Source organism: Strix aluco, chromosome Z (assembly GCF_031877795.1).
Source record: "Strix aluco isolate bStrAlu1 chromosome Z, bStrAlu1.hap1, whole genome shotgun sequence".
In the NCBI taxonomy this organism is placed as follows: domain Eukaryota; kingdom Metazoa; phylum Chordata; class Aves; order Strigiformes; family Strigidae; genus Strix; species Strix aluco.
The window spans coordinates 78,136,308-78,160,129 of NC_133971.1; the positions used below are offsets into that span (position 1 = coordinate 78,136,308).

Below are 23,822 nucleotides of genomic sequence, written 5' to 3' on the forward strand. Positions count from 1 at the left end.
CTATATTTTCTCATAGAATTCTCTCTAGATTGTTTACAAGCACCATGACTTGTTTAATTTCAATTACCTTAAGTGCTTCTTTGTTCACTGTAAATTCATGCCATGGTAAGCATGGAAGGTGTTAATCATCATCAACTAATCTTATTAACTAAAATGAGGTTGTCAGCCCTCTTGTCTGCACTAAAAGGGATCCATATCATCAGCATATGGGCTTTTTAAGAAGCATTTCTACTATGCTGGCACATCAACTAAAATAACAAGGAAATTATTTCTTCTTGTTGGAATTAAGCTGAAATTGTTGTAGAACAAATAATTTACTAATTTCTTAAAACTGATATCTATAAAGCTAGATTATGCAATGGTCAAATGTACATCTGATGGAAATTCTTGTTGATTTTGTTTACTTTCTCTGTTTTAGTTTCTGATTAAATAATTCTCCCCTTGTTGATAACAATAAACTGATCTTATACATTAAGAAAGCCCAAGTAAGACATTTGTGGTGTACAAGTGTAAGCACATTGTTTGGAGGGGCAAAGTGTTTATGACAAAGAATTGCACATTTATTTTGAGGCACACTGAAATAACACCTCTGAGATGACACAGGTGTCATGAGGCAGCTCTGACAATAAATGCTGGAGAACAGTTTTCTTATCTGAGATGACTGAGAGAAGTCTTGCAAAACTACTGCAAAAATGGGATATGCCCTTTTTGCTTTGTTTAAATACAGCGCACTGATGGTTTCCAGACAAGGTCTCTACAAATCTTCAAGAAGGTACCAGTGTTAGTACAGCTCCAGCTTTACACTTTGATTTCCCATTGCATAGCCAGAAAGAAAAGCACAGAGAAGTATGTAGAGGTAAATGGTTGATGTGGTGGTTCATCCTAACGACTCTGCCATCCATGGTGGAAAATAACCTTTTCTCATCAACTCAGGACAAAGGCACTAATAACTCTTGCGTCATCTGGTACAACTCCCTGACAGACCAGACTTTTCTCGTATTTACAAATCTCCTGCCAGGCTCATTTTTCATTGTAGAGAGGGAAGGTCTCAGTACAACAGTCATAACACAGGGCTCCAGGGGTAACCCAAGGAGCATAAGCAAAATATAAGTCCCCCAGAAGAGAACAAATTCTCCTTCTAAGTAGAAGGGGACAGTTACCCCTTCAAAAGGTTGCCCCATGCCCAGCCATAGGAGCAGGGGTGTTTGCAATGCTCATTGAGCCATCTTTTCCCCTTCTGGGCTGCACTGTAATGGTCACAGTGAACCAGAGCAGGACGGGTATCTAGTCTCTGAGACCCCTCATGTGTTCATCAATTATCATGACAGTGACAGAAATTAGTAGCACTAGCTCTATTTTATAGACAAGGAAACAGAACCAAGACATGTGGGTAAACAAGGATCTAGATGTACTGAGTTTGAGACACAAACAGTAAACTAAGACAACGCTCATCTTTACTGCATCTGCTGCACTGTTAGTCAACGCTGGCAGTATGTTCAAACAGATCAAAGTTAAACAAAGTCTTTGAGAAACAGAAAAGGACAAGGAAGATAACAACAGTGGGACAAGTTGCAGGCTCACTGGTTTGAGGGACAGCTTGAACTGGAGTAGTCTTGGTATTTAAGGACAGGCTGCTCTCACAGTGTCTCAGTGACTTATCACAGCCTTGAGCCAGCTCAGGTGACTACATCAAAAAGGCAAACCATAGGTCTAATGGCTGCATCTGCTTGGCTGCAGTGGCCCCTTAGCTCATGGTCCAGTGGGAGCAGCCAGCAGAGATGGCGCAGGGGCAGAATGGACCCCTCTCCTCCCCACCTTCAATTCTGCAGTCCATGTACCATAGCACCCCTGATTTACACATTGTGCCAATAGAAAAGAAACAAAAGACTGGCTAGCAAAAAAACATCCCTAATCCCTAGTAGAACTCACTTGCAATTTATTTATTTTGGGCTTAATTTATATGACATATTGTTTGCAAGGCTCTCTTGGTACAGTTTCATATAAGTGTGTGCAGTCACATAAGGACAGTAAGGTTTTACCACTCAGTTTCAAGTCACACATGGCAGAACTCAGCATTTATTTTCACTGATGTTGATTGTTAATGCAGTAGTATGTGGAGCATTCATGGATGGGAATGAAGCCAGCTGCATCTCAAAAGGCAATAGAGATTTGGGCTCAGAGAACTTCAGCATGGCTTTCGTCTATCCATCTAAATTCCATAGATTCTCAGTCTATCATGAAATTGCTCTCTGCTTCCAAAGTCTTATTCTTTTCACCATCCATTTCTTGGGCCACTCTGTTCTCCCCCTATATTGCACAGAAGTTTTGTCATGGTATCTAGAGAATACAGAGCAATTGTTAGGAAGTTTCTCATTAATCATTTCCTTCTTGGAATGCCAAATGCACAGCTTTAGAAGAGAAGAAAGATAACTTTGTGGCTGAAGTATGGCACAGAGAGTTCAGTGATATGGGATCTATTTCCTGGCTTTACCACTTTCTTTCTGACTTGGATCTACTCTTACTGTTAAACTGTTTAGACTGAGAGGTTATTAAAACAAGGATTTTGTTGCCCTGATTTTTTTCCAAGTGCCCATTAGATGGATGAAATAGCGATGAATCAATAAGACAGAAATAGTTAATTAACTTCCTTACTTCTTCACCTTTTAATCTGTGAAGGGGAGATAAAGTTATAATATCACTTCATAAAGCTGTTGAAAGAATTTGTTCCACGGTATTTTTAAACATACTGTGACTGTGGAAATGAAAACAATGGATGGTCAACAGGAAAGCCTATTTGCTTTAGCAGTAATGGGGTTTAATGGGCAAAACCTGTCTGTAATGGCCACAGCACTGCTGTGAGTCTGAAAGACCCCTGGGTTGCTTTGGACAAGTGCAATGATGCCTTTAGGCAAAACACATTTTGTTGGGTCCATAGTGTTGTAAATACAAACACAGCGTACATACTATTGATTTCTGATGATATGACTGTGTCAGTCAGGAGCATGAAGGGGCATCCTGAAAGGTCCTGGCAGAAATATTGGTGCAGACATAATTATATCGGCAACACTGAGTTTCCTGCTTGACCATGAGAACTGCTTTTACTATTTATTGTGAAGGATAACTGTGTCTACAGGGGGTTTTGGCATACTAAACAGTGATGTTTACTTGCACAGTGTGATAAACCCTCCTACTACAGACACAGCAAAAGCAATGTGAAAAGGCACAGAGAAATACCATGCCAAAAATAGAGACTGCATCTTCCATCTCTCAAACCTGGACCATTGATTCATTTTTTTCAACAGCCAAAAAAGTAACCCCTGGTTTATCACTGATTAAAGACTCCGTACCATTACACTTACCAACATCAGCACCACTGAGAGCTTTCCCTAATGGCCAGGGTCTCATATCAATTATCTTTTTGTTGACGCTGAGTGACTGAACGCAGCCCTGAAACCCACGGTTGGTGCCTGTGGCTCTGACCAGCCAGTACACGCTGGGGGCACCGCCAACATAGAAGGGAGTCCGGAACGTAATTTTACTATATTGGCCCTGAAGGGAAAACAGAGCATGACATGATGTAGAACAGACATAACACAGGATAACTAATTAAGTCACACTGGGTAGAATCAAATTTTTTTCTCCACAAAGATTTGTGTAAGGGGATATGTAGATTGATCATTGGTAATTCCTTTCCATTAGTCATTCTTCCAATCAGTCTACCATTTTAAATGTTACTTTTTACCTGCATCCATCATGATAACTGGACTATAAAAGCAAAATAAAAAACTTTAAAATCAGTTTGTTCTGAGTATGGATTGTGATCTGGCTTTTGTTGCAAATTCTTCCTTTACTTTTGCCAAAATTGTTTGTCTTCTAAACTCTTAAGTGCTGGGGGACACAGACCAATGTGATGTTGCCTTTTGGACAGAACACAGCAAGTGCTTAGTGTTGAATAATAATGAAATGATAAAAACATATATTAAAAACAAAGACAAGGCAAAAGGCAATGAAATTACTACTTCAGTAGGGTTCTGCTCACTTTGCCAGTGTTAAATTTACTCCCCATCTTTTTTTTTTGCATTAACCTGCCTATAGAAATGTACACATACAAGTTTACTAGCACTGCTATAGTGCACAGGAAGGAACAAAGGAAAAAAAAACAACCAGAACTTTTTGGACCATTGAATCAAACTCCATGCTATTGTGGGCAATGGAGTCATAATTCCCTTCATAAATTGATAAGAATATATGTCTTTTGCCTCCTACTCAAAAGGTGTTTCAAACCCTCACTGCCCTTTAGAAAAAAAACACTCGAAATTCTTAGTTTTTACCAATGTGTCCTTCTGACAGCACTGACCTTTAGCCCAGAAACTTTCTGGATTTTTCACCCCCGCCCTACCTCCATAGTATTTATAACAATAAATTATACCACAGCTTATATTTTGGCAGGCTAAATAAGCCAAAGTTATTGAGTCTATGGGTGTTCACTACACAGCACACTGCAGAAACACATCAAATGGATCTCAATTTCAGCAGGAAAAAAATAATTCAGGTGGAGCCTGTGGCTAAAAAGAGGTCAGATGTCCACAGGATTTCATGGTGGGCATATGTCAGGGCTGTGGGCATACAGCTCTCTAGCCTGTCTCCAACCATTTGCCATCTCCTATTGTCTTTGATGCTCCTGCCCCGCCTTGGTCTGTCAAGCTGCACTTCTCTTGTAGGCACTCTCTAGATTGTTTAAGTCAAAATGAACCAGGTCAGAAAACACTATCACTCTGCTGACACTAACTCAGGTCATCCTAACTAGGAAGGGCTGAGGAGGACTCACTGGAGCAACAATACTATGGCAGCAGCAAGTTCCGGTGGTGAGCAGCACCTGGAGCAATTAACTTTTTTTCTGCTCTAGTTGTAGCTAGAAAAATGTCTGTTCACTGCCAAACTCTTCTTGTAATAGACTCTGAACCATAATCCTCCTACTATGCCTTTGTTGCACCTTTTCTTCTTCAACTTCATCTTCTTGGCTATGGGTGATCATAGCCCTGCATAGCCAGATGTTGTCTTACCAAAGTGCTGTACAATGGCATTAGTCTCTACTGGACATATCTCTCCTGATTCACATTTGCCCTTTGGGTGGCCTCATAGCAGTGATAACACTTAGCAACACATGACAGTCATTGAAATCCTTTCCTCTGCCATTTCCAGCTGATGAGAACTCAATGCGCAGCATTTTTTTCTCTTCAGTGTCTGCACATGAAAGTGTAAAGTAATAAGATGTCTAAAGCCACTTTTTTTCACGGCTAGGGATGTCATGTTAATAGTAGCTATCAAAGGGAAGAGGAAAGACATCTGAAGTCATTTACACCTGTCTTTTTTCCAGTGCCTTAATTTCACTTCTGTTTTCTGGCCTGGCAACAGATGAGGAAGTCAAGACATCTACCTCTATTATATTTTATCCCGGTAATCTCATATGTAATTGTTGGTGTTACAGTAAGTCAGGGCAGAATGTCTATCTCCATTAATGCATTTAAATCTAGTCCATAGTATACATGTAATTACGCTTCTGTATACAAACCTTGTGTGGCTATATGTATATTATACATAAATATATACACATATACACATATGCATCTAATTTTTCTGGCTGAGGAAGTAAAGCAGAATTCTGAGGCTTGAAAAAGAAAGCAATCAGGGACAGCAGCTGTAAAACCTGGCAAACTTTTAACAGCAGCCAGAATTTGAGACTAGTGAAGTGTAACAGAAGGGCAGCAGAGCAAGCATGGAGGGCAACAGGGAAACTGTGATGGGATTCAGCGCTGGAATATTTATCTATGTGATTTCTAGACTACGTGTGTGGAATAGTAATCTGTACACTGATCCTGGTTCACTAAATGCCCCTACATTGGTAAATAAAAATGTACCTTCTAAATCTGATCAGACTTCTGCTGAAAAGAAAAATTGTCATCATAATCTTGAGAAAGCCCAAGGTCAAGCACAGGATTACCTACCTGAGATTTTCCTGACACTGGAGCATCGTTGTCCATCCTGAGCCAGCCATTCATCCCATCTCTGATCAATGTGACACTATGCCAGTTCCCCAGCTTGATTTTGTTTTCACTCGTTACAACTGCAACTCCAGTGCCACAGTTGAACCTGGGCACATGAGACAGAGAGGGCAAGGTGACAATCTTACATTAACCAAATAACTGAAAGTCAGTTTTAGACTCCAAATATTTCCTTCACTCTTGGGAACCTCTCTGTTTCACACTGCATATTAGCAGAATACAGGGAAAATAAGACAGTGGGTCTACATATGTTCTGTTCTAAATTTCAAACTTCATTATCTGTCTTTCTCCCACGGAGAAGGTTTTGCATTCTCTGTCCTTACCAAGTGCATTGCAAAGCTTGCCAACACCTGAAACTGTTTCAAGATGGAGGGTATTACAATTTGAGTTCCTGCTACCACAGTAATTTCTCTTGGGAATTTTTCTAGCTCCCTGTTGAAAGTCAGTGCTACATTAATAACTAGGCGATTCTATATGAAACTCAGCACTGATTGACAAGGAGACCTCCAGGAGAGTCTCCATGGAGCTGAATGCACACAAAATGTGCCATTTTCTCTGACTGCCGTGCAGGTGAACAGAAAGACAACTAAGGCACATCACCCACTTTGTTATTCCCCACTTTCCAAGGACTCACCCTCCCAAGTAAGGAGATCCTTGAGATACTCTTTCACATGCTTCGTATCTATGGGACAGCAAGAAACCCCCTCTATCTTCATTTAAAAAATCTGCAACTCTCATCTAAATCATGGATATTAGATGAAGTCCCAGGCCCCTTGCTGGCATTAAATCATTTATTTCACTGTGTTATCTGCAGGTCCTTTTGAAGCAAAAGCATTGACCAGGCACAGCTTAATATAGCATAAGCTTAGCAAATGCAGTGGTTCACTGGCATTTCTTATTACATAATGTCTTGAAGAAAAGTGATCATTTTGCCTTTACACCATATCTGAGTAAAAATAGTTCAACAGGGCACAAGTCCACACACTAATGAAGGATGAGAGAAAAAAATCGAAGAACTGTTAAATGAAGTAATACTGTCCATTTTGTTCACTGCATGTGACAGAAGTCAGAGACACAGCAGATATTCAGCATATACAGCAGACCCAGCAATGTTCCCTTCTCTTTACATCAGATTTGCAATGGAGGTTTTACCTGAACTGGATGCTACGTCGGATGATTGCCAGTGACATAAAATCACCACGACCATGTTCATTTTCTCCACAATATAGCAGCAAACCGTCTTCTGATTCAGCCTGCAATCATTGCATCAACATGAAAAATCAAAGTCTAAACTTCACAGTAACAGATAAATGCAAGTAGCACTGGGGGACTTTTCTTCAGAAAAGGGACAGCATTTTTCATATGGAGTTTAACTTGCAGAATGAGAAATTGGTTGATCAATTTTGAATCCTGCATTTGAAGAACCTAAAAAACCATTGCCTTAATGCTTAAATGTTTTAAGAACATCTTTTTTATTTACAGTATGATACTGTCAGAACTAAAAACAAGCCTGAAAGCATTAAAGACTGTCAGACATGTCCCATATGAGACCTCTGAGCACAAAGTCTAGCAAGAATGTCCTAGCAAGCCTGTTAAGTGTAGACACATCAGACTTACTACACATTAATACACACATCCTGCTTCACATGTTCAGTGAACCTGACACTTTTCAAGCCAAACAACCTGTGCAGGCAGGATTTCTCCATATGTGCATAGCAGCTGACACAGTGGGTTTTTGCAGCCATCCTGCATTTTAAGCTGACAAATTGCCAGAGGAGTGTTAGATCACCACGTGAGGTGACAGACTGCCGCTGCTGCTCTAGTGACAGTCTCATACCTAGGCTGTGAGGCTGGCAAGTTTGCCTTACATGGGAGCAGGGGTGCATCTGAGAGCTTGGTCACCCTCCCTACAGGCAACCTTATCAGTTCTGTCCGTAACACACAGACAGCATTAACACAAGTCACTGTGGGAGGTATGCCATCACTTCAGACCTGTAGTTTAAATAGTCTGGTATCTTGCATCTATTAGTAGCCAGTGTCCAAAACTTCAGAGGTGGAAAATAATGCCTACTTAAATCCTGTAGGGTAGGAAAGGAACTCTAGATATAGGGCGGTGTTTTGCTCAGTATAAGACCACAGTTCCTTATATGTAAAGACATTGTATGCCACTTCCAAACTGTAACTCACAAAAATTCCAGGTGTACTTCAGCCTGTAGCTCATTCACAAGGCTATAATCTTGACAATGTACATTGCCACTAGCCTACAATACCAGTATTGCTAGTCTCAGGGATTCTCTCATGCACTGCCTGCCAATAATGGATGCAAACATTTTAGCCCAGTTTACCAACTTCATTTGCAGTCATTGAAGGTGAAGCCAGATCTTTAGACATGAAGGTTATGTACAGGTTCACCACAATTACATTATAAGCTACACTGAAGGTAAGCTATTGTTCCATTGTCCACAGGTGATCAGAATAAGCAAATAAAATTTAAAGCTCCTATGTGAGCTCGGAATTGCTTAAACCTACCCTGAATTCAAGGGTAATTTGAAATGTCTGATAGGAGTTCTTCAGTGGCTCAAAGGTGATATATGAGTAGCCAGAGAACTGAGGATACTGGATAATAATATCTGAAAAGCACAGACAGAAGCATGTTATTTAGCAGTTTTCTCCCATAGAAAAATCAATATATACATTTAGCACTAGAAGGCATCAGGTGACAATGAAAGGCAGACTTCCTCCAGAGACAACCATTAGTCAGTGCAGCCAACGATCAGTTAACCTATTGCCTTATCCTCCCACCACCTTTCACAACTAATTCCTTTATTCCCAAGGACCTGGTGAACTTGGAAAGAAACAGGATACTGAGGGCCAAATACTGCTCAACAGTTTAATTGCTGGCTTCAGTGGAAATTTCTCCAGATTTTCATCCTTGTTACAGAAGACAGAACCCATCAACTTTATATTTACCTCCTTTAGGAATTCACTTAAGAGAGACAACAAAGTAATTTTCTGTTTTGCAGGATTATAAAAACATATGTGGGAAGTGTGGCCAGACTCTTCACTGCATTAGTCACTGCTGCTCCATAGCAGCTGTGTCCAACATCTGTAGAATCCCTGGGTGGCTCATAAGAGCCCAGCAGCTTCCAGTGCTTCCCTCAAGTCAGCTCAGGGCAGAAGCTAAAGGGAATGATGGGGAGAAGAGAGCACCTGCAGGCATCTCCATTCCTGGCTGCCACAGTGGCCCTTCATATTGCTCTTGTCAGCTGGCACTATCAATCCTCACCCTTTGTTGTCTCATGTTAGAGGCCCATCCTGGCTTCAGCACAGAAAAAGAAAATCAGAGGTGTGTCTTACTGCTACCTTTAAAGCTCATTTTCCTAAGAAGCACTGAGGACAGACACAGTTTCAGGCCTGAATTCTTACTTTTGCAATGGATCTAAGTCTAACACGGAAGGAAGGATGAGGAGTCCTATTCTTCTTTGCTATTTGAATACTGAGTAGGTTTTTCTTGCATATTTGGATCTGGATACAGCTCTCGGCTTTTTGGTTTGCAAGGCATACATTTTAGGCTGAGGTGAAGAGAACTGGTGCTATAAACCTGAATGCAACCGCAGCAGACAGCAATTAACTCATGCCCTGATCACAAGCAGAACTGACTGGACCAGAGCACCATGCAACTGTTGATTGCAAAGAAAAGTCTGTTTTCATTCAGATTAATATATTATTTAACAATATTGGCTGCTGTGGAGAAATGCAGTACAAGGGAATATTGGTACATAATGCTACTGCTTACCAAGGAATAACACACTCCCTTGTGAAAAATGGTGGGTTTGGACTGACATTAACAAACCCACTCTACAAGTTGCATACGGTTATGTCAGTTCAAATAAATCCTTGACTCTTCATACTTGATCAAGGCCAAAAATTACAGCTGCAGCTGTTCCATGTGGCTGAGTCACAACAGATTTTTTTCAGAATGAGCTCTCTTTACTCCAACACTGGGAGAAGATCAAACACTCTCAGTTTCTGTATACCCGATGCATGACACTGTGCAGCACGAATGTCTAACACAAGCCTTCAGAAAAAACATGTGTCCCTGATGCTCTGCTGTGTGGCAGCGCATTGGCAGATCAGATCAGCATGCAGGAGGGATGGATCACCTCTTTCTTAGCTGGTGGGACAGCACCACCACAACCAACAGGATACTTTCTTTGCAGGATCTCTGGCATTCATCTGACCCCTTGGTCACCAAACCAGAAGAAAAATAACTCCAGAGGATTGAAAAAAAGTGACCTGTTTACGGCCTTGTAAGCGAGATGGACTGGCTCACCAGGTGATCAGTTCAACGTCAGACCCAGCAAAAGGGCGAGGTTAGGTCTGCAGAGGGAAATGACAGTAAGGTAGCAAGGGAAGGAGAAGCAGGACAGCCTCCTTCAGCTCAGCAAGCCCCTGCCCTGGCTCAGGCGCTCCACAGAGAAGTGAGAGGATGTGTGGCAAGTCCTGACTGGAACAACCACACCTCCTCACATTGACCCAGGCTTCAGGTCGTGCATTCGTTCTGAACTGAGAAGGGGCCTTTGTTCCTCCCTTGCCCCAGGCTGCCTGAGATTCCAGGCTAACACTCCAGTACTTCTGCCCTGTAGACCATGGGAAAGCCTCCTCTGGAGATGGTTTTACAATGGGGGATCTGTCTCACATCTCTGCTGTAGGATCAGCATCATCTGATAGACCACACTGGAAATGCAGGTGGTTCACGGCTTCAGCTGCAGACAAAAGGCAAGGGTCAAAGTGGGGTTGAATGTCCCTGCTGGAAGCTGTGGATGCCATGGCCTGTCAGGCCTGACTGCCTACCAACATATCTGGCTGCATCGCCCTCCCACTTCTAGGTGGGAGAAGGAGGATTAGCCTACCCTGTGCACTTTCACACAGGGTCTGCATTCAGCTTTATTAAAGAATAACTTCTTCATACCTACTTGAGGAAAGAGAAGCAAGGGGCCGATGTCTGAAATGGGATGTGGAAGCTGCTGCTGTCCTTAGGGATCCATTAAGCCCAGCCGCCTATTCCCAGCTTTTTCTGTTTCATCGTGAAGCTGCTCTTTGCCTCAGACAAAGAGAAGCCAGCAGCAGTGGGCACACAGAAACCTACCTTCCGTACATGTCTCTCCTCCTTTTCCCAAGTTGCAGTGGCAGCGTGAGCCACCCCGGTCATAGTCATTGATGCAAAAGCTGTCTGCAGAACAGATGGCCTCATCGCAGGAGAGATCAAAGAAGCGCGCAGCAGAAGACGTGCCGCCCCTCCTCTCTGCCCCAGCCATAGTTGCCCTCGCTGTGGTTGAAGCCTGTGGGGTGGTGGGATTGGAAGTAGTGGGTTCAGAAGTGGTTGTAAGGACCCGTGACAGGAGCCTGGAACTAGACCCTGGTGTGACCTTAGTTTCTACCAGAAATTTTCTGTTGCCTCCTTTGATAGCAGGAAGCGGTCTGAGCTGAAAGGAAATAAAGAAACACAAATTCAGTAAAACATAAAATGTTACATGGAAATGAAACTAATACCTTCCAAGACACAGATCTGAGGCAACAAAATCATCCTCACTGAAGAAAAAGAAACAACCACATTATTATATCTGAGCACACAATATCAGATATTAAACTTCCTGACAAGACTGGACACTTTAAAATATCGAGACTATGAAGAAAACAGAAACGACAAAGTGAAATCTTGAAATTTACCTCTTCTATGTAAATGTCATAGTCTGAGTCATCGATATCAAATCCATCATCATCACCAGTCACTGTGTCTGTGATATACTGATGCCCATAGCTTCCACTTCCTAACTCCTCAGAACCTAAAAAGACACAACTGGCATATTCAGTTCATATATATTTTCTCTTTACACACAGCAACTCAGATCTTACGACATTCTGATTCACCAGCTGAAATCTGAAGTGGTGTTAATGTTCATCCTGCAGGGACAATGCAAGTGTCAGCCTGAAGATGGGAGATGCTGTTCAATACACACGCAACTTAAAACAAAGTAAAGACCTCCATTTAGTCACTTACTAAGTGACTAAACAAACAAAGCAGGCAAAGCTCAGTTCTCCCACCGCAACCCAACTTTTATTTATCATTCTTCCAGGACAATGGCTCTGAACTTTTTTGATGTGGACATTTGAATAACTGAATTGGTTTTAGATCAAACTTTTTCCTTTTATAAGTACACTGTCACATATCTGCCCTACTGTCTACTAAATAACTGGAACGCCAAAAGTGATGCATCTAAGTGAGGCTTTTCTACCACACTCTGCTTAGGACTTTATCTGCCTCCACTGGCTCCAGTGCTCCTGAACTTAGCATCTTAACTTTATTTTTAGGCTATTTTTTAAAACACAATTTAGCACCTTGAAAAAAGAATCATGCACAAACATCATGTGCTTTTCATGTGCATAATCTGCTTCTGCCTCTCCCTGGAGTGCTGAACTGCGCTGTGAAGGATTTTGGGCTGGCAACAGACAGTTTAAGCAGTAAGAGGGTCCTAATAGAAAATATCTGTGCTTTTCTGCACTTTATATAGCAAATTCTGCTTAAACAATGCTTTTTATGCTTTTTAGCTATTAAAATTTACCAGAAGTCATGAAGAAAGATAGTACAAGGAACTGCATCACTATTGTTACTTGGCATTTCAGCAAGGTTAAGAATAGACAGACATTTGATAACCATTAAAACAACAGACTTCATTCATTTGCCTTTTACATAAAATATTGGCAATCACTTAAAACCAGCACATGTAACCCTTGCTTTACAAAGCCTCTGTATGGGCTGACCATGTGTGTTTGTTTATTTTAGCAGCCACAAGCTGCCCATATTTTCTCATAAGTTAGCAGGTCCTTCACATTGCAACGTGCAGAGATGCAAAGTCTTGCCAGGCAGTGACTGCCTGCAGAAAGGAGACCTGCCAACCCAGAAAATGCCACTTGATGCTAGTCAGAGCTTCACTACCACCACTGGATAACCTGCTAGAGTCAGCAAAAGCTAACGAGGCTCAGCAGACTTTCAGAGGGAGCAGTGCGGGCACTGTGCTATTGGGCCTTTTGAGCCAGTGTAACTCGGGTCAGCCATCTCCGACCTCAGTTGGAGGATAAAGGAAAAATATCACACTGACCTGATTCAGGCAGGAAAGCACTTCCCTGAATCCTTTTTGTACTCTCTCCTCCTTTGCCATCATTGCAACCCAGAAATCCTGGCAGACAGTTATGAAATCAAGCATATGTGCACCAGATATGAATGCGTGTCCTGGCTGGCTAATTGGCTGTCTGCCATACACTCAGTAGGAATTACTTATCAATGGGCTTTACGTGTTACATCAGCATACAGAAAAATCAGAGGCAAATGAGTAGAGGTAATGAGGCATACACACTTGCAACCAAAACAGCATGCTAGACTGGGAGACAATGTGTATAAGCCTTTCCACTCTGACATGTATACCTAATCATCTGTAAATAATACAGTTTAACTGTATATTAAACAGAAGTATTCAGCACAGAATTTCACCAACTGAGCTAAGCAGAGAACTCATAGCTTTATGACTGGCCACGAGATGAGACCAACTAGACAAACTACATCCAGATTATTTCTGCTAGTGACTGAATGCACAGGCAAAGGATTACTACTGGAGAAACAAGAGCGCACATTTATGAACTGGTCCCAATCCTGCATTCATTATGGAAAACAATAGGTATTATCAAAATGTGGGCAAAACCTCTTACTCCTAGTATTCACTTGTATAGTCACTCTGATTAATCACCATCACAGGATAATCTTACTCCAGATAGGAAGAATGGAATAGAATAGAATAGAATAGAATAGAATAGAATAGAATAGAATAGAATAGAATAGAATAGAATAGAATAGAATGGAATGGAATGGAATGGGATAGAATAGAATAGAATAGAATAGAATAGAATAGAATAGAATAGAATAGAATAGAATAGAATAGAATAGAATAGAATAGAATAGAATGGAATAGAATGGAATGGAATGGAATGGGATAGAATAGAATAGAATAGAATAGAATAGAATAGAATAGAATAGAATAGAATAGAATAGAATAGAATAGAATAGAATAGAATAGAATGGAATGGAATGGAATGGAATGGAATGGAATGGAATGGGATAGAATAGAATAGAATAGAATAGAATAGAATAGAATAGAATAGAATAGAATAGAATAGAATAGAATAGAATAGAATAGAATAGAATAGAATAGAATAGAATGGAATGGGATAGAATAGAATAGAATAGAATAGAATAGAATAGAATAGAATAGAATAGAATAGAATAGAATAGAATAGAATAGAATAGAATAGAATAGAATAGATTCCGTTGGAAGGGACCTATAACAATGACCTAGTCCCACGGCAAGGCTGACCTCTTCCATCCATCACTGCATCAGAATCTCCTTCTTTGGCAACAGTGATTTTTATTATAAGACATGCATTTCTACAGAAGAATTTAGGTGTGCAAAAGCTCAAATATAAGCATTATAAACACGACTTGCAGTTTAACAGCAATCATATGAATGAAGCAGAGCCCAGCACTAACTTAGCTCTCAGCAGATGCAGAAATTTTTCAGAACACTGGAATATTGCTGCTTTTAAGTGAGGTCTGTAATATTACTTATTGCCTTTATAATGTGTGTCTGAACCTATTTCAGAACTCATTCAGTTCCTCCAATGGATGAAACTGTAATTTACCTAAGAGTAACAGAAGCCATAAAGATCAGTTTGGAAAAAGAAAGAGAAAATCACAATCATCTGTCAGGAAAACAATCTAATCTGTATTCAAACAAGCTGTGATACACAAACTCCATTTTCTAACTTAGAAGTCACAAGCTACAAAATAAACATCTGCTGTAGTCCAAATTCTGCCACATTTTTTCTCTTCTCAAGAAAACTTTCTATTGGCTTAATGGAATTTAAGTTCAATAAGGGTGGCAGGAATGAAGCAATACAGAGAATGAAGTATCCTTATATTCACCTGTAGGAAAATGTTAGGTCTCAAATTCACATTCAGATATGCATACGTGCTTACATGTAGAGACGTGATTTGAATGCCATGCCAGTTTTACAGAAGTGTAACTCTATTGATTTGAACGCAGTTATCACTAAACTACATCAATAACCACCAGCATGTAATGAGACCTGGTAATTTAGAAAAGACAGGCAGTTCCCCAAGCAGGTGTGCCTTTTTCATCTGGCAGACCAAAATATTCCATGCTTTTTGAACAGAAGACCTTGGGAGACAAAATGTACCCACTATTTTAAACCAGACAATGATTCCTTTCACCTTATTGAACTGGTACAACATTTACAGCCTGGAGAAAACAAAGAAGGTACAGCTTATTGTGGCTGGTAGAAAAGACTGCTTTGAGGTCCCTCTTCAAAGACTTTCAGGATGTAAGTTTGGCATCACCAGAAAAAGTGTAACTTCAGAAGGTGTCCTAAAACCCACAGGTCTCTAGGACAGTCCCAAATCCCTGCTTTTACTTCTCCCTGGCTCTATCTGAGTTCCAGTCAGCACATGCTACATTACCTGCCGATCTGTGAGCAGTTTTGGTAACACATAATGCATCTGGGAACAATGAAGTCATGGAGATGTACCCTCTTTTAACTATGCCTGAATTTATAATGAGATCATCTAACAGCCCACTGGCTTCTCAGTCACCTTGTTCTTCCCTACATTTGGTGTTTGCTCACTGAATGTGACATGTGATGTGATGCAATAAAACTACAAACCTAACAGAGAGGAGAAAAGCTAACAGGACTTTGTAGAGAAAGCCCAACACGAGCCCATCTCTTAAGAGCACTGTGTTGCTTTGGTAGAGAGTTCATCTCATAATGGGTGGCAAATCAGGGACAATTAATCAAAGCGGTACTCTGCAAATACCAAAACAATGACTACAGAGATTGTAAGCATGCTATATTTCATTAAATCAATGTTTCAGTGTACAAGGAGATGAAGCCAATTTAAGACCCTCTACCAAGTCCTATAATCCTGTTTTATAATTAGTTGGAAAACCTGGCAGGGGTCATGAACTTTAGACAGCTTCTTTCCAAATAATCAGAGATTAAGTTATACTAAAAAAATCTTTCTGAAAACAAACAGAAAGCTGCAAAAACTTTTGTTTTGGCGCTTAGGTGGCCACTAGCATACTGATCAGGAGACAGAGAAAAGTATAGGAAGCAGACCACCAGGCACTGCAATGCAGGCAGGTTGAATGGAAGTGTTAACAGACTGATCAGCTTCATGTTGAACCTCTCACAGATCTAAATCCAAAATACACCAGGGGCATTTTAATCTGAATTTTATTCTTGTCAGTGACTCACAATGAGGCACTGCACATCGCTTGGCCTGTCTCTTGCTTTTTGTCCCTGTCCCTATAAATACACTATGCTGCCTTTGTGAACTTTTTGGAGATCTGTGGAAAACAGTTCTTTGGAAAACCTTCTCCACTTGCTATCTCCAGGTCACATCACCATCATTTACATCACGGTTTGGGCCTGAGGGACTGCCCTTTTCCTGTGGCTGAACCTCAGCTGACACATGCAAGCACTGTGCAGAATATTTAAGCACCTTTCCAGTGCCTTGCTCAGGACAAGCCTGGTGGTGACAGCCAGGACCAGAGGAAGGGATGTACCCAGATTAAGCAGCCACTCTGTCACGTTTGCTGTGGAGACAAGCAGGAGGGTATTTTTAACAGAAGACTCTTCCTTTGCTGGTCTGGCAAAGCCCAAGGCTGGCGACCTTCCAGACACAGTGCAAACCCCATCTGTTTCCCCAGGAGACAAAGGGTATTTAAGCAGTGCAGGTGATGACACTTTGTTTGATTCTTTGGGACAGTTTATTTTGTTGTTACTAAACTGGATATGTGCAATCTTTTGTTTTCAAGTAAATTTTTCATGACACATTGAAAGATCTGATATAGCAAAAACCCAACAACAATGGAAATGAAATACCCAGAACCTGCATCTGTAATTAAGAAAGGCAACAAAAATTTATTTATTACATCATTTCCCTCTAGAAAAAAAAAGAAACCAAATCACAAATAAATGAGAACCCTTGGGAAAACTTGCCCTCTTTTTCCTCCCTGAAAATGGAGCAATGTAACATAAACCAAGCACGCATTTTTTACTAGGTAAGGGTGTAACTGCTTATAATCAAGGCCACATGTTCTACTTGCAATGACCTTGGGAGGTCTGCCACATTAGGTGATACCATCAGCAACCCTTCAAAGGAACATTTTAGCAAACAAAGACAACAGCTTCTTATGCTGACCTGAAACAGTGCAGTCAAGAGTACTGCAAAGCCTGACACCATTTAAAAACAAAATTAATTACATGTGAGAATGAGATAAGCCCCAGCAGAAAACATCGCTAAGTAACATGGACTCAGTGTCTGCAGGACTCATCTCTGTCTCAGCCTGCCTAGAAGAGCTGCAAAAGATTCTATGCAATGCAACACGGAACCTGAAGGTGCATTGCGTTTGAGGTAATGCTGGGAATTTGTTCTTCGGTTAAAAAAAGCATCAGAAAAGCACTAATTGTTTCAAAACAAGCATAAAAATCCAGGATATATAAGCATAAAGCTACAAATTTTTAAAATCCAAACACACGAAGGACCTTAATGCCAGCACCATGTGGACTAAGATGTAATGCAGAGGACCCAGGTATTGTATGAACTTCTGCCAGCTTCCCAAGATATTTCAGGTATTTCTGAGGAATACACAGGCAGCCAGAATACAGCATCAAATATGTGTGGCATGTTTCACTGTTTACATGGGAGGAGGAACCGTGGTAATAATGAAGATAGTAATTTCTATGATGTGCACGCTGAAAAGCAGAGATGCTTCATTTTCAGACATGCCGACTGTCTGACACCCTTCCAGCAACAATAGGTGACTGAGAGGTATCTGCTGGCACTTTGAGAGAGTCAGGCATTTGGTGCCACCTGAGACGCATTATAGTACCTGAGACATCCCCAGAGGACTGTCAGGTGTCTGGGAGATGTCTGGGAGACACATGCCCACCTGCAGTGACAGCTGAAAACCACAGGACCTAGAGTACCTCAAATCCACTGAATGTCTATACCTGAGCAACTGAAGTGAACAATTAAATGGGTTAAAGAGGGTAACTATTGGCTTTCTGGCTACTAGAAGGGGGAAGGTAGCTCCAGATACACGATGTGAACTAACAGTGAGTTTTACTTGGTTGCCATTGAGCTTAGCATGCATTTTTTTGTTACATGAAACTTGTCAACGGTTTAAATCATTCTTCAGGGTTTTTTAGCGTTTTGGGGAAAAATAAATGCTCAGGCTTTGCAAGGCTTTACACAGAGCATTTTTTCACAACAAAAGTTTAGCTTTTCTACTAATGCACAATGTACTTGTGTATCTGGTTAACATCAAACCAGTTTCTTAGAAAACATCACAACTAAAGCCAAGTGAGAGCTGCTATACTTATTACACTTCTGCTTCCAGAAAGCCACAGAACTTATTTCTAAAGGCATCTATCCTCTGTTGCCTTTGAACACCATTCCGTGCTCTGCACAAATCTGGTTGTTGTGAAGACAGGTATGCACAAGATATAACACAGGCTTTCATGCATATGGGCTATATGTAGTTTTCAAGATTCTTTGCAAAATCCACCCTGGAAACTAAGAGCAGAACGGCAGAGGAACCACATTCGCATTTGTCAAAGGGCCCAGAGTTTGCCAAAGTAGCCCTAGCCAGGTGCAGGCCTGAAGCACATCACAGACAAGACGTGGCCCCAGGCTGTGGGAGCTCTGTCCATTCATGAGGGTCTTCCCCAAGCACTGCCAGCCCCTTGGTGCAGGAAGACCAACCTCTTAGACACAGTGGCACCCACGTGCCTTACCATGGACCAACACAGAGTTTTTGAGCCTATTCAGAAAGCAGTGCAACATGCATAATACATTGACTTTTCAGATCTGATCCAGGCACAGAGAATCAAGCTCATGCACCCTATGAACCTCTCCAGAAATCAGTGTTTCAATACACCAGGCATGAATTTGATTCCAAGCTCTACTGACAAAAATCCATGTTTTAAGCCATCTCGACATGTCTCTGCAGAACATGCAGTTTCCAAAGGCAAAGTGCCTTTCCTAGAGCAGGGCAGTAATAAGTGCACCATGACAATTACTCCACCTTTATTAACAGAGCTAAACACTTTATCTTTTCTGACCAAATAATGCAGCCACTCACATCCAAACAGGATACTGAGGAGCACACAAGCATGCCTGAGGCAGCAGGAGCTGACCCTTCAGGATACAGGGGCCAAGGAACCCCAGCATATGCTGCACCTTCTTGGTTTTCACAAACATTTGCTTCAGAAGTTAAACTTTTGAATTCAGAAGGCATAACAGTTCATGCAAACTGTTCAAGGGATTGAATTTATGACAGAGGGGAAACTAGAATGAAAACTGCCATATAAGAGTCAGTGAAAACAAAGGATTCCAAGATAGGGAGGCAATTCAGAAATAAATCCTTAGTGGGTTAAATTGGTGGATCACTAAGGATGTGGTCCACATTTCTGCAGCATACAAATTCTTCTTGCAGAGCTCACAGTTCTACCTGAATATCAGCCGTTCATTTTCTACCAGTTAATTAAAGGTGAGTTGCAATTGAGTGTACAGGTGAGAAAAGAAAAAAATGTCAGTTTTGCTGTACTTTTTATAGTTCATTAATCTGCTAAAATTATATCCAGGCATTTTCTTGCATGGCATTCTGTTACCTAGAAATGCCTTCAAAACTGGAATTTAAAAATACTGAGACCTTTTAAACACAATAAAATGTTTGGCACATTAAGGATAGAGCTCAATTAGTCCCCATACCCTGCCAGCCTTGGCTCTGCTTCCATATCAACTCTCTTTGTGACATTTCTTTTTTTGCTGTGTGGGAGACATGACTTGTATGATTCCCATCGTGCTCACCGTTGGCTTGGTTGGGATTCTCACATACAACTATGACTTCTGGGGTGATCAGCAGCAACAGCACCTCAAAGTCAGCCCACAGGGACATTAGCACTGACAGAGGATTATATCCCAAGGAAGGCCATCAGCAGATGTGCACAGAACCTACCTCTTATTGCAGTGTGCATTGCCTACATTGCTACGCAAATGTGAATATAATATTAAAGAAGTTGTGATTGTTCAAGTATGTTTTAATACATTTTCACCTAATATTTCTGCTATGCAGCTTCTGATCAAAAAGGGATGCTTACTTCTCCATATCATTATTTTCATTATTATGCTTAATAGTTTAAGAGCCTTACTCCTCAGAATACAGTAGAGATTTGCTTTGGTCTTTTCGAGTTGTTTAAATTACCAATGTAATATATAACATTCAGTTTCAAAATCAGAAAAAAAAAGATGGACAATAGACTTGTCTCTCTCATTTCCCCTCATGATATTCACTTATCAGGTCTGCATGAAGCCACCACAAAAGTCAGTAAGTAGTGATCCAAAAATATCTGGCAATGACCTCCAGAACAGAGAAACGGCATGAGAGCTCTTCTGCCTGGCACTTTTCAAATCTTTGCTTGCAGCTTGATTTTCACAGGATGCTGCAAGCTCCATGGACAGGACTGAGAGGTGTCAGACTGGGGGTGCCTGTGCTTGGAGAGTGACTCTTTCCACTAGCAGTCCTCCACAGCTACGCCAGATACACTTTATTTACAGATATACTTTATTTTTATATAGCTTTAATTACAAAAAATGTGGTTCTACTCACTGAATGTTCGGATGACATCGCTCGGTGCACTGGCAGGGCTGGATCCATAGGAGTTTGCTGCTCGGACGGCAAACTGGTACTTGGTGTTTGGGAGGAGTCCTTTGAGAACCATGGACTCCATCTGGATCTGCTCTCTTATTACCGTCCAATTGCTGTCAAGGTCTGGCCTTCAGAACACACAAATTCAAGATCATAAATAATTAAAGCTAGCTGTAAAAATAAATTGCCTTTAAACTTTCCTGGGAAACACAGAAAATAAATGAGATTTAAGCCTACTAAATAATCACTGAAATCCTTCACTCTTAAGAGGCCAGTCTGTGCAACCATTACTAAGCCGTGAAGCCTGTGATATCAAAACTATACAGTGATACAAAACCAATATTCTGATTTTGCTTACAAAGCCAAGGAGGTTGTTTAGAGGACAGTTTGAAAAATCAAGTTCTGTTTATCTGTTTTCATGGATTTTGGGTTCAGTTTTCAAGTGGAGGTTTATTACCTGCAGTTCCCAATCCCCTGTTTGGCTATATAAAGCAGTACTTCACACCAGAGGGAAAGAACCTTATTTACTTCTAAGAGTTTGTGCTCTAATGCCACCAACTCCCTTCAAACATATACAAGCATCAGCAGGATTGATAATCTAACATCTCATCTCTGAGGCAATCAGATTAATCTACTCACAGTGGAAAATCTCGATCCAAAGTCTTCTCTTCAGAAAAAAAACCCCACAAATCAGAACAATAATGCAGAGAACCTGGCCTATGTAGGTGGATTTTGCAACAAAATTCCCACGTCTGCCTTCAGACAATGCCTGGTTAACTCCTGATTCATACTGGAAGTCAGCTGCCAATAAATGCTTGCTCTAAGTGCCATTATAATCCATCTGAAATTAGTACAACCATTCTCATGGCAGTCTGGTCTCAAATGTTTGAGTTCATACACAGAAGGACATCGGAAAGGTGAGGGCTGCTTCAGATACTTTGAGAGAGTATTCTGATGCTTTCACACCATTTCTACCCTCTCTAGAAGTATCTCTTCTTATCAAAGAGAGAAGGGAATGAGAAGGTAAACACATACAAACAAAATAAAAATGTAAAAGTTAAGTCTACACCACCCAAAATATTCCAGTTGAAGCCTATAAAAGTGAAATAGGGACAGAAATTACTTTCAGAGAAAATTATTCCAGTGTCTTTTTCTAAGATGTCCTTGTGATATTTATTACAGGAAATAACCTCCAAGTGCTCCCTGAATTTACCAATGTTTACATAGGACTAGTTGCAAATGTCTCCAACAGTCTCCAATGAAAATTATAGCACAAGGCAGGCATTTTGTATTTGTTTATTTGCAGTTGGAAGGAAATGCCAAAGTTAATGTATGTTTTCTTTTACCAGTCAATACAAGATTTATTGATCACTGAGGTTTCATTGCTTTGTGCCAGCAGGGCAAATGCAGTGACAAAGCAGCAGCTTCCAGCTGCCTGGCTCCTGTGTGCAATGGCACACAGGATGCGAATATTTCATTGTCTTGCTAAAAATAAAAAAAAAATATCAGACAAATGCACAAGATTTAATGACAGCTAAACAGACCATCTTAAGTCACCTTCCACCATCATTTCCTGGTAGACAGGAGGGCATTTATTTTGGCCACTCTTTCATTGTTTCCCTTCTCTAATCTTTTGATGCCTGGGCCAAAATGAAAATGTATAGTGTTTTCCAAATGAAAGCTGTTAACATCGCTTCCTTCCACATGCTCGCTTAGTAGTGTTTTCAATTTTCCTGTATATATCTTTTTTTGGCTCTAATTCCAGTTCAAGAAATTCCTGCTAGCTCAAAAGCTGCCTCACAGTGTCTTTGCAGCAGGCCCTGCCAATGTCTGCACCCGAATGGAAACACATGCCTCTGATGAAGGGACCCGAAGGAGATATTGCACTCTACAAAGTTTAGGAGATAACACAAACTGTAGGCTAGCCTTCAGCTTCGCTAACTGTCTCTTGCAAGACTCCCTTCTGCAGAAGTGAATAATAAATGAAATGCCTGCAAACGTGTAAGGATCTTCAGCTGAAAGAGAGGGAAAGAGGGAGATTTATCGCTTGACCTTTGCTACTTGTCCAGAACATTCCCTGTGTGAACAAATCGGTACAAGACGAAAAAATGGCAAACAGATGGGGAGAGAAACACAACAAACTCAGCTGGTGACTGTGTCCAGGGCCAGCCAGCTCCCATGTTTTCTAAGCTGGGAACATTCTCTTGAAAACTGTCTCAATGGTCCTTTTTTTTTGTCAAATTTCAGTTTGTATCCACTTTTACACCAGAAAGGCTCATTTTTATGCCACTTTTCCCATCTTTCTGCAGTGCTATGTTCCCTGGAACTGAACAGGTCTCCCTCTCTGGCCAAGACCTCACAGGGTTGTTTTGGATGTTGTATCTGTGCACAGGAAAATCAGACATCTTCCATGGGCATTTTCTGTTCTTGAAGTTACAGCTGTGCACCTCCAATGCAGAAATGCCATGCAGTAAGAATCTGGCCAGTGACAAAGTCAGAGAGTTTTTGAGATAATAATTTATTATATGGGTAAAGTCAATAGGACTGGGTGGATATAAACCAAGGGCAGAATTCTGCCCCAAATGTTCCCAAAACATTTTGATTATTGCTTTACATTGTAATCAGGGGACTGATTCAACTTAAGAAAGGAAATCTTTCTGATGCAGAGAACAGCAATTTTATACTCACTTGAACTTCCTCTTAAAATCACCTGGAAATGATTTAACAGAGTGAAGCACCTGCTAGCAATTTTTATAAGGTTTTTGATCGTTCTTTAGTGCCATGTTTGTACTCATCTCAAGTGACAAATTCATCTCTACAAATTTTAAAAATATTCCTACAAATAATAAATACGGTGACAAGAACAATGCATTCTTATTCGCTATGGAAAATAGTCATCGTAAAAAATAATGCACTA

General features: G+C 40.8%; 1 protein-coding gene across 2 annotated transcripts in view; it reads right to left on the minus strand.

The window, feature by feature from the left end:
* The window catches only part of EGFLAM (EGF like, fibronectin type III and laminin G domains), a 77,964-nt gene that overhangs the window by 23,508 nt on the left and 30,634 nt on the right, over window positions 1-23,822 (minus strand). For both annotated transcript variants that reach the window (XM_074811656.1, XM_074811655.1), the window contains exons 7-13: window positions 20,867-21,033; window positions 11,793-11,908; window positions 11,212-11,548; window positions 8,592-8,692; window positions 7,215-7,315; window positions 6,006-6,150; window positions 3,360-3,549 (exon numbers count right to left, since the gene is read on the minus strand). In XM_074811656.1, coding sequence (XP_074667757.1) covers window positions 3,360-3,549; window positions 6,006-6,150; window positions 7,215-7,315; window positions 8,592-8,692; window positions 11,212-11,548; window positions 11,793-11,908; window positions 20,867-21,033 — 1,157 coding nt within the window. The remainder of the gene's footprint in view (window positions 1-3,359; window positions 3,550-6,005; window positions 6,151-7,214; window positions 7,316-8,591; window positions 8,693-11,211; window positions 11,549-11,792; window positions 11,909-20,866; window positions 21,034-23,822) is intronic.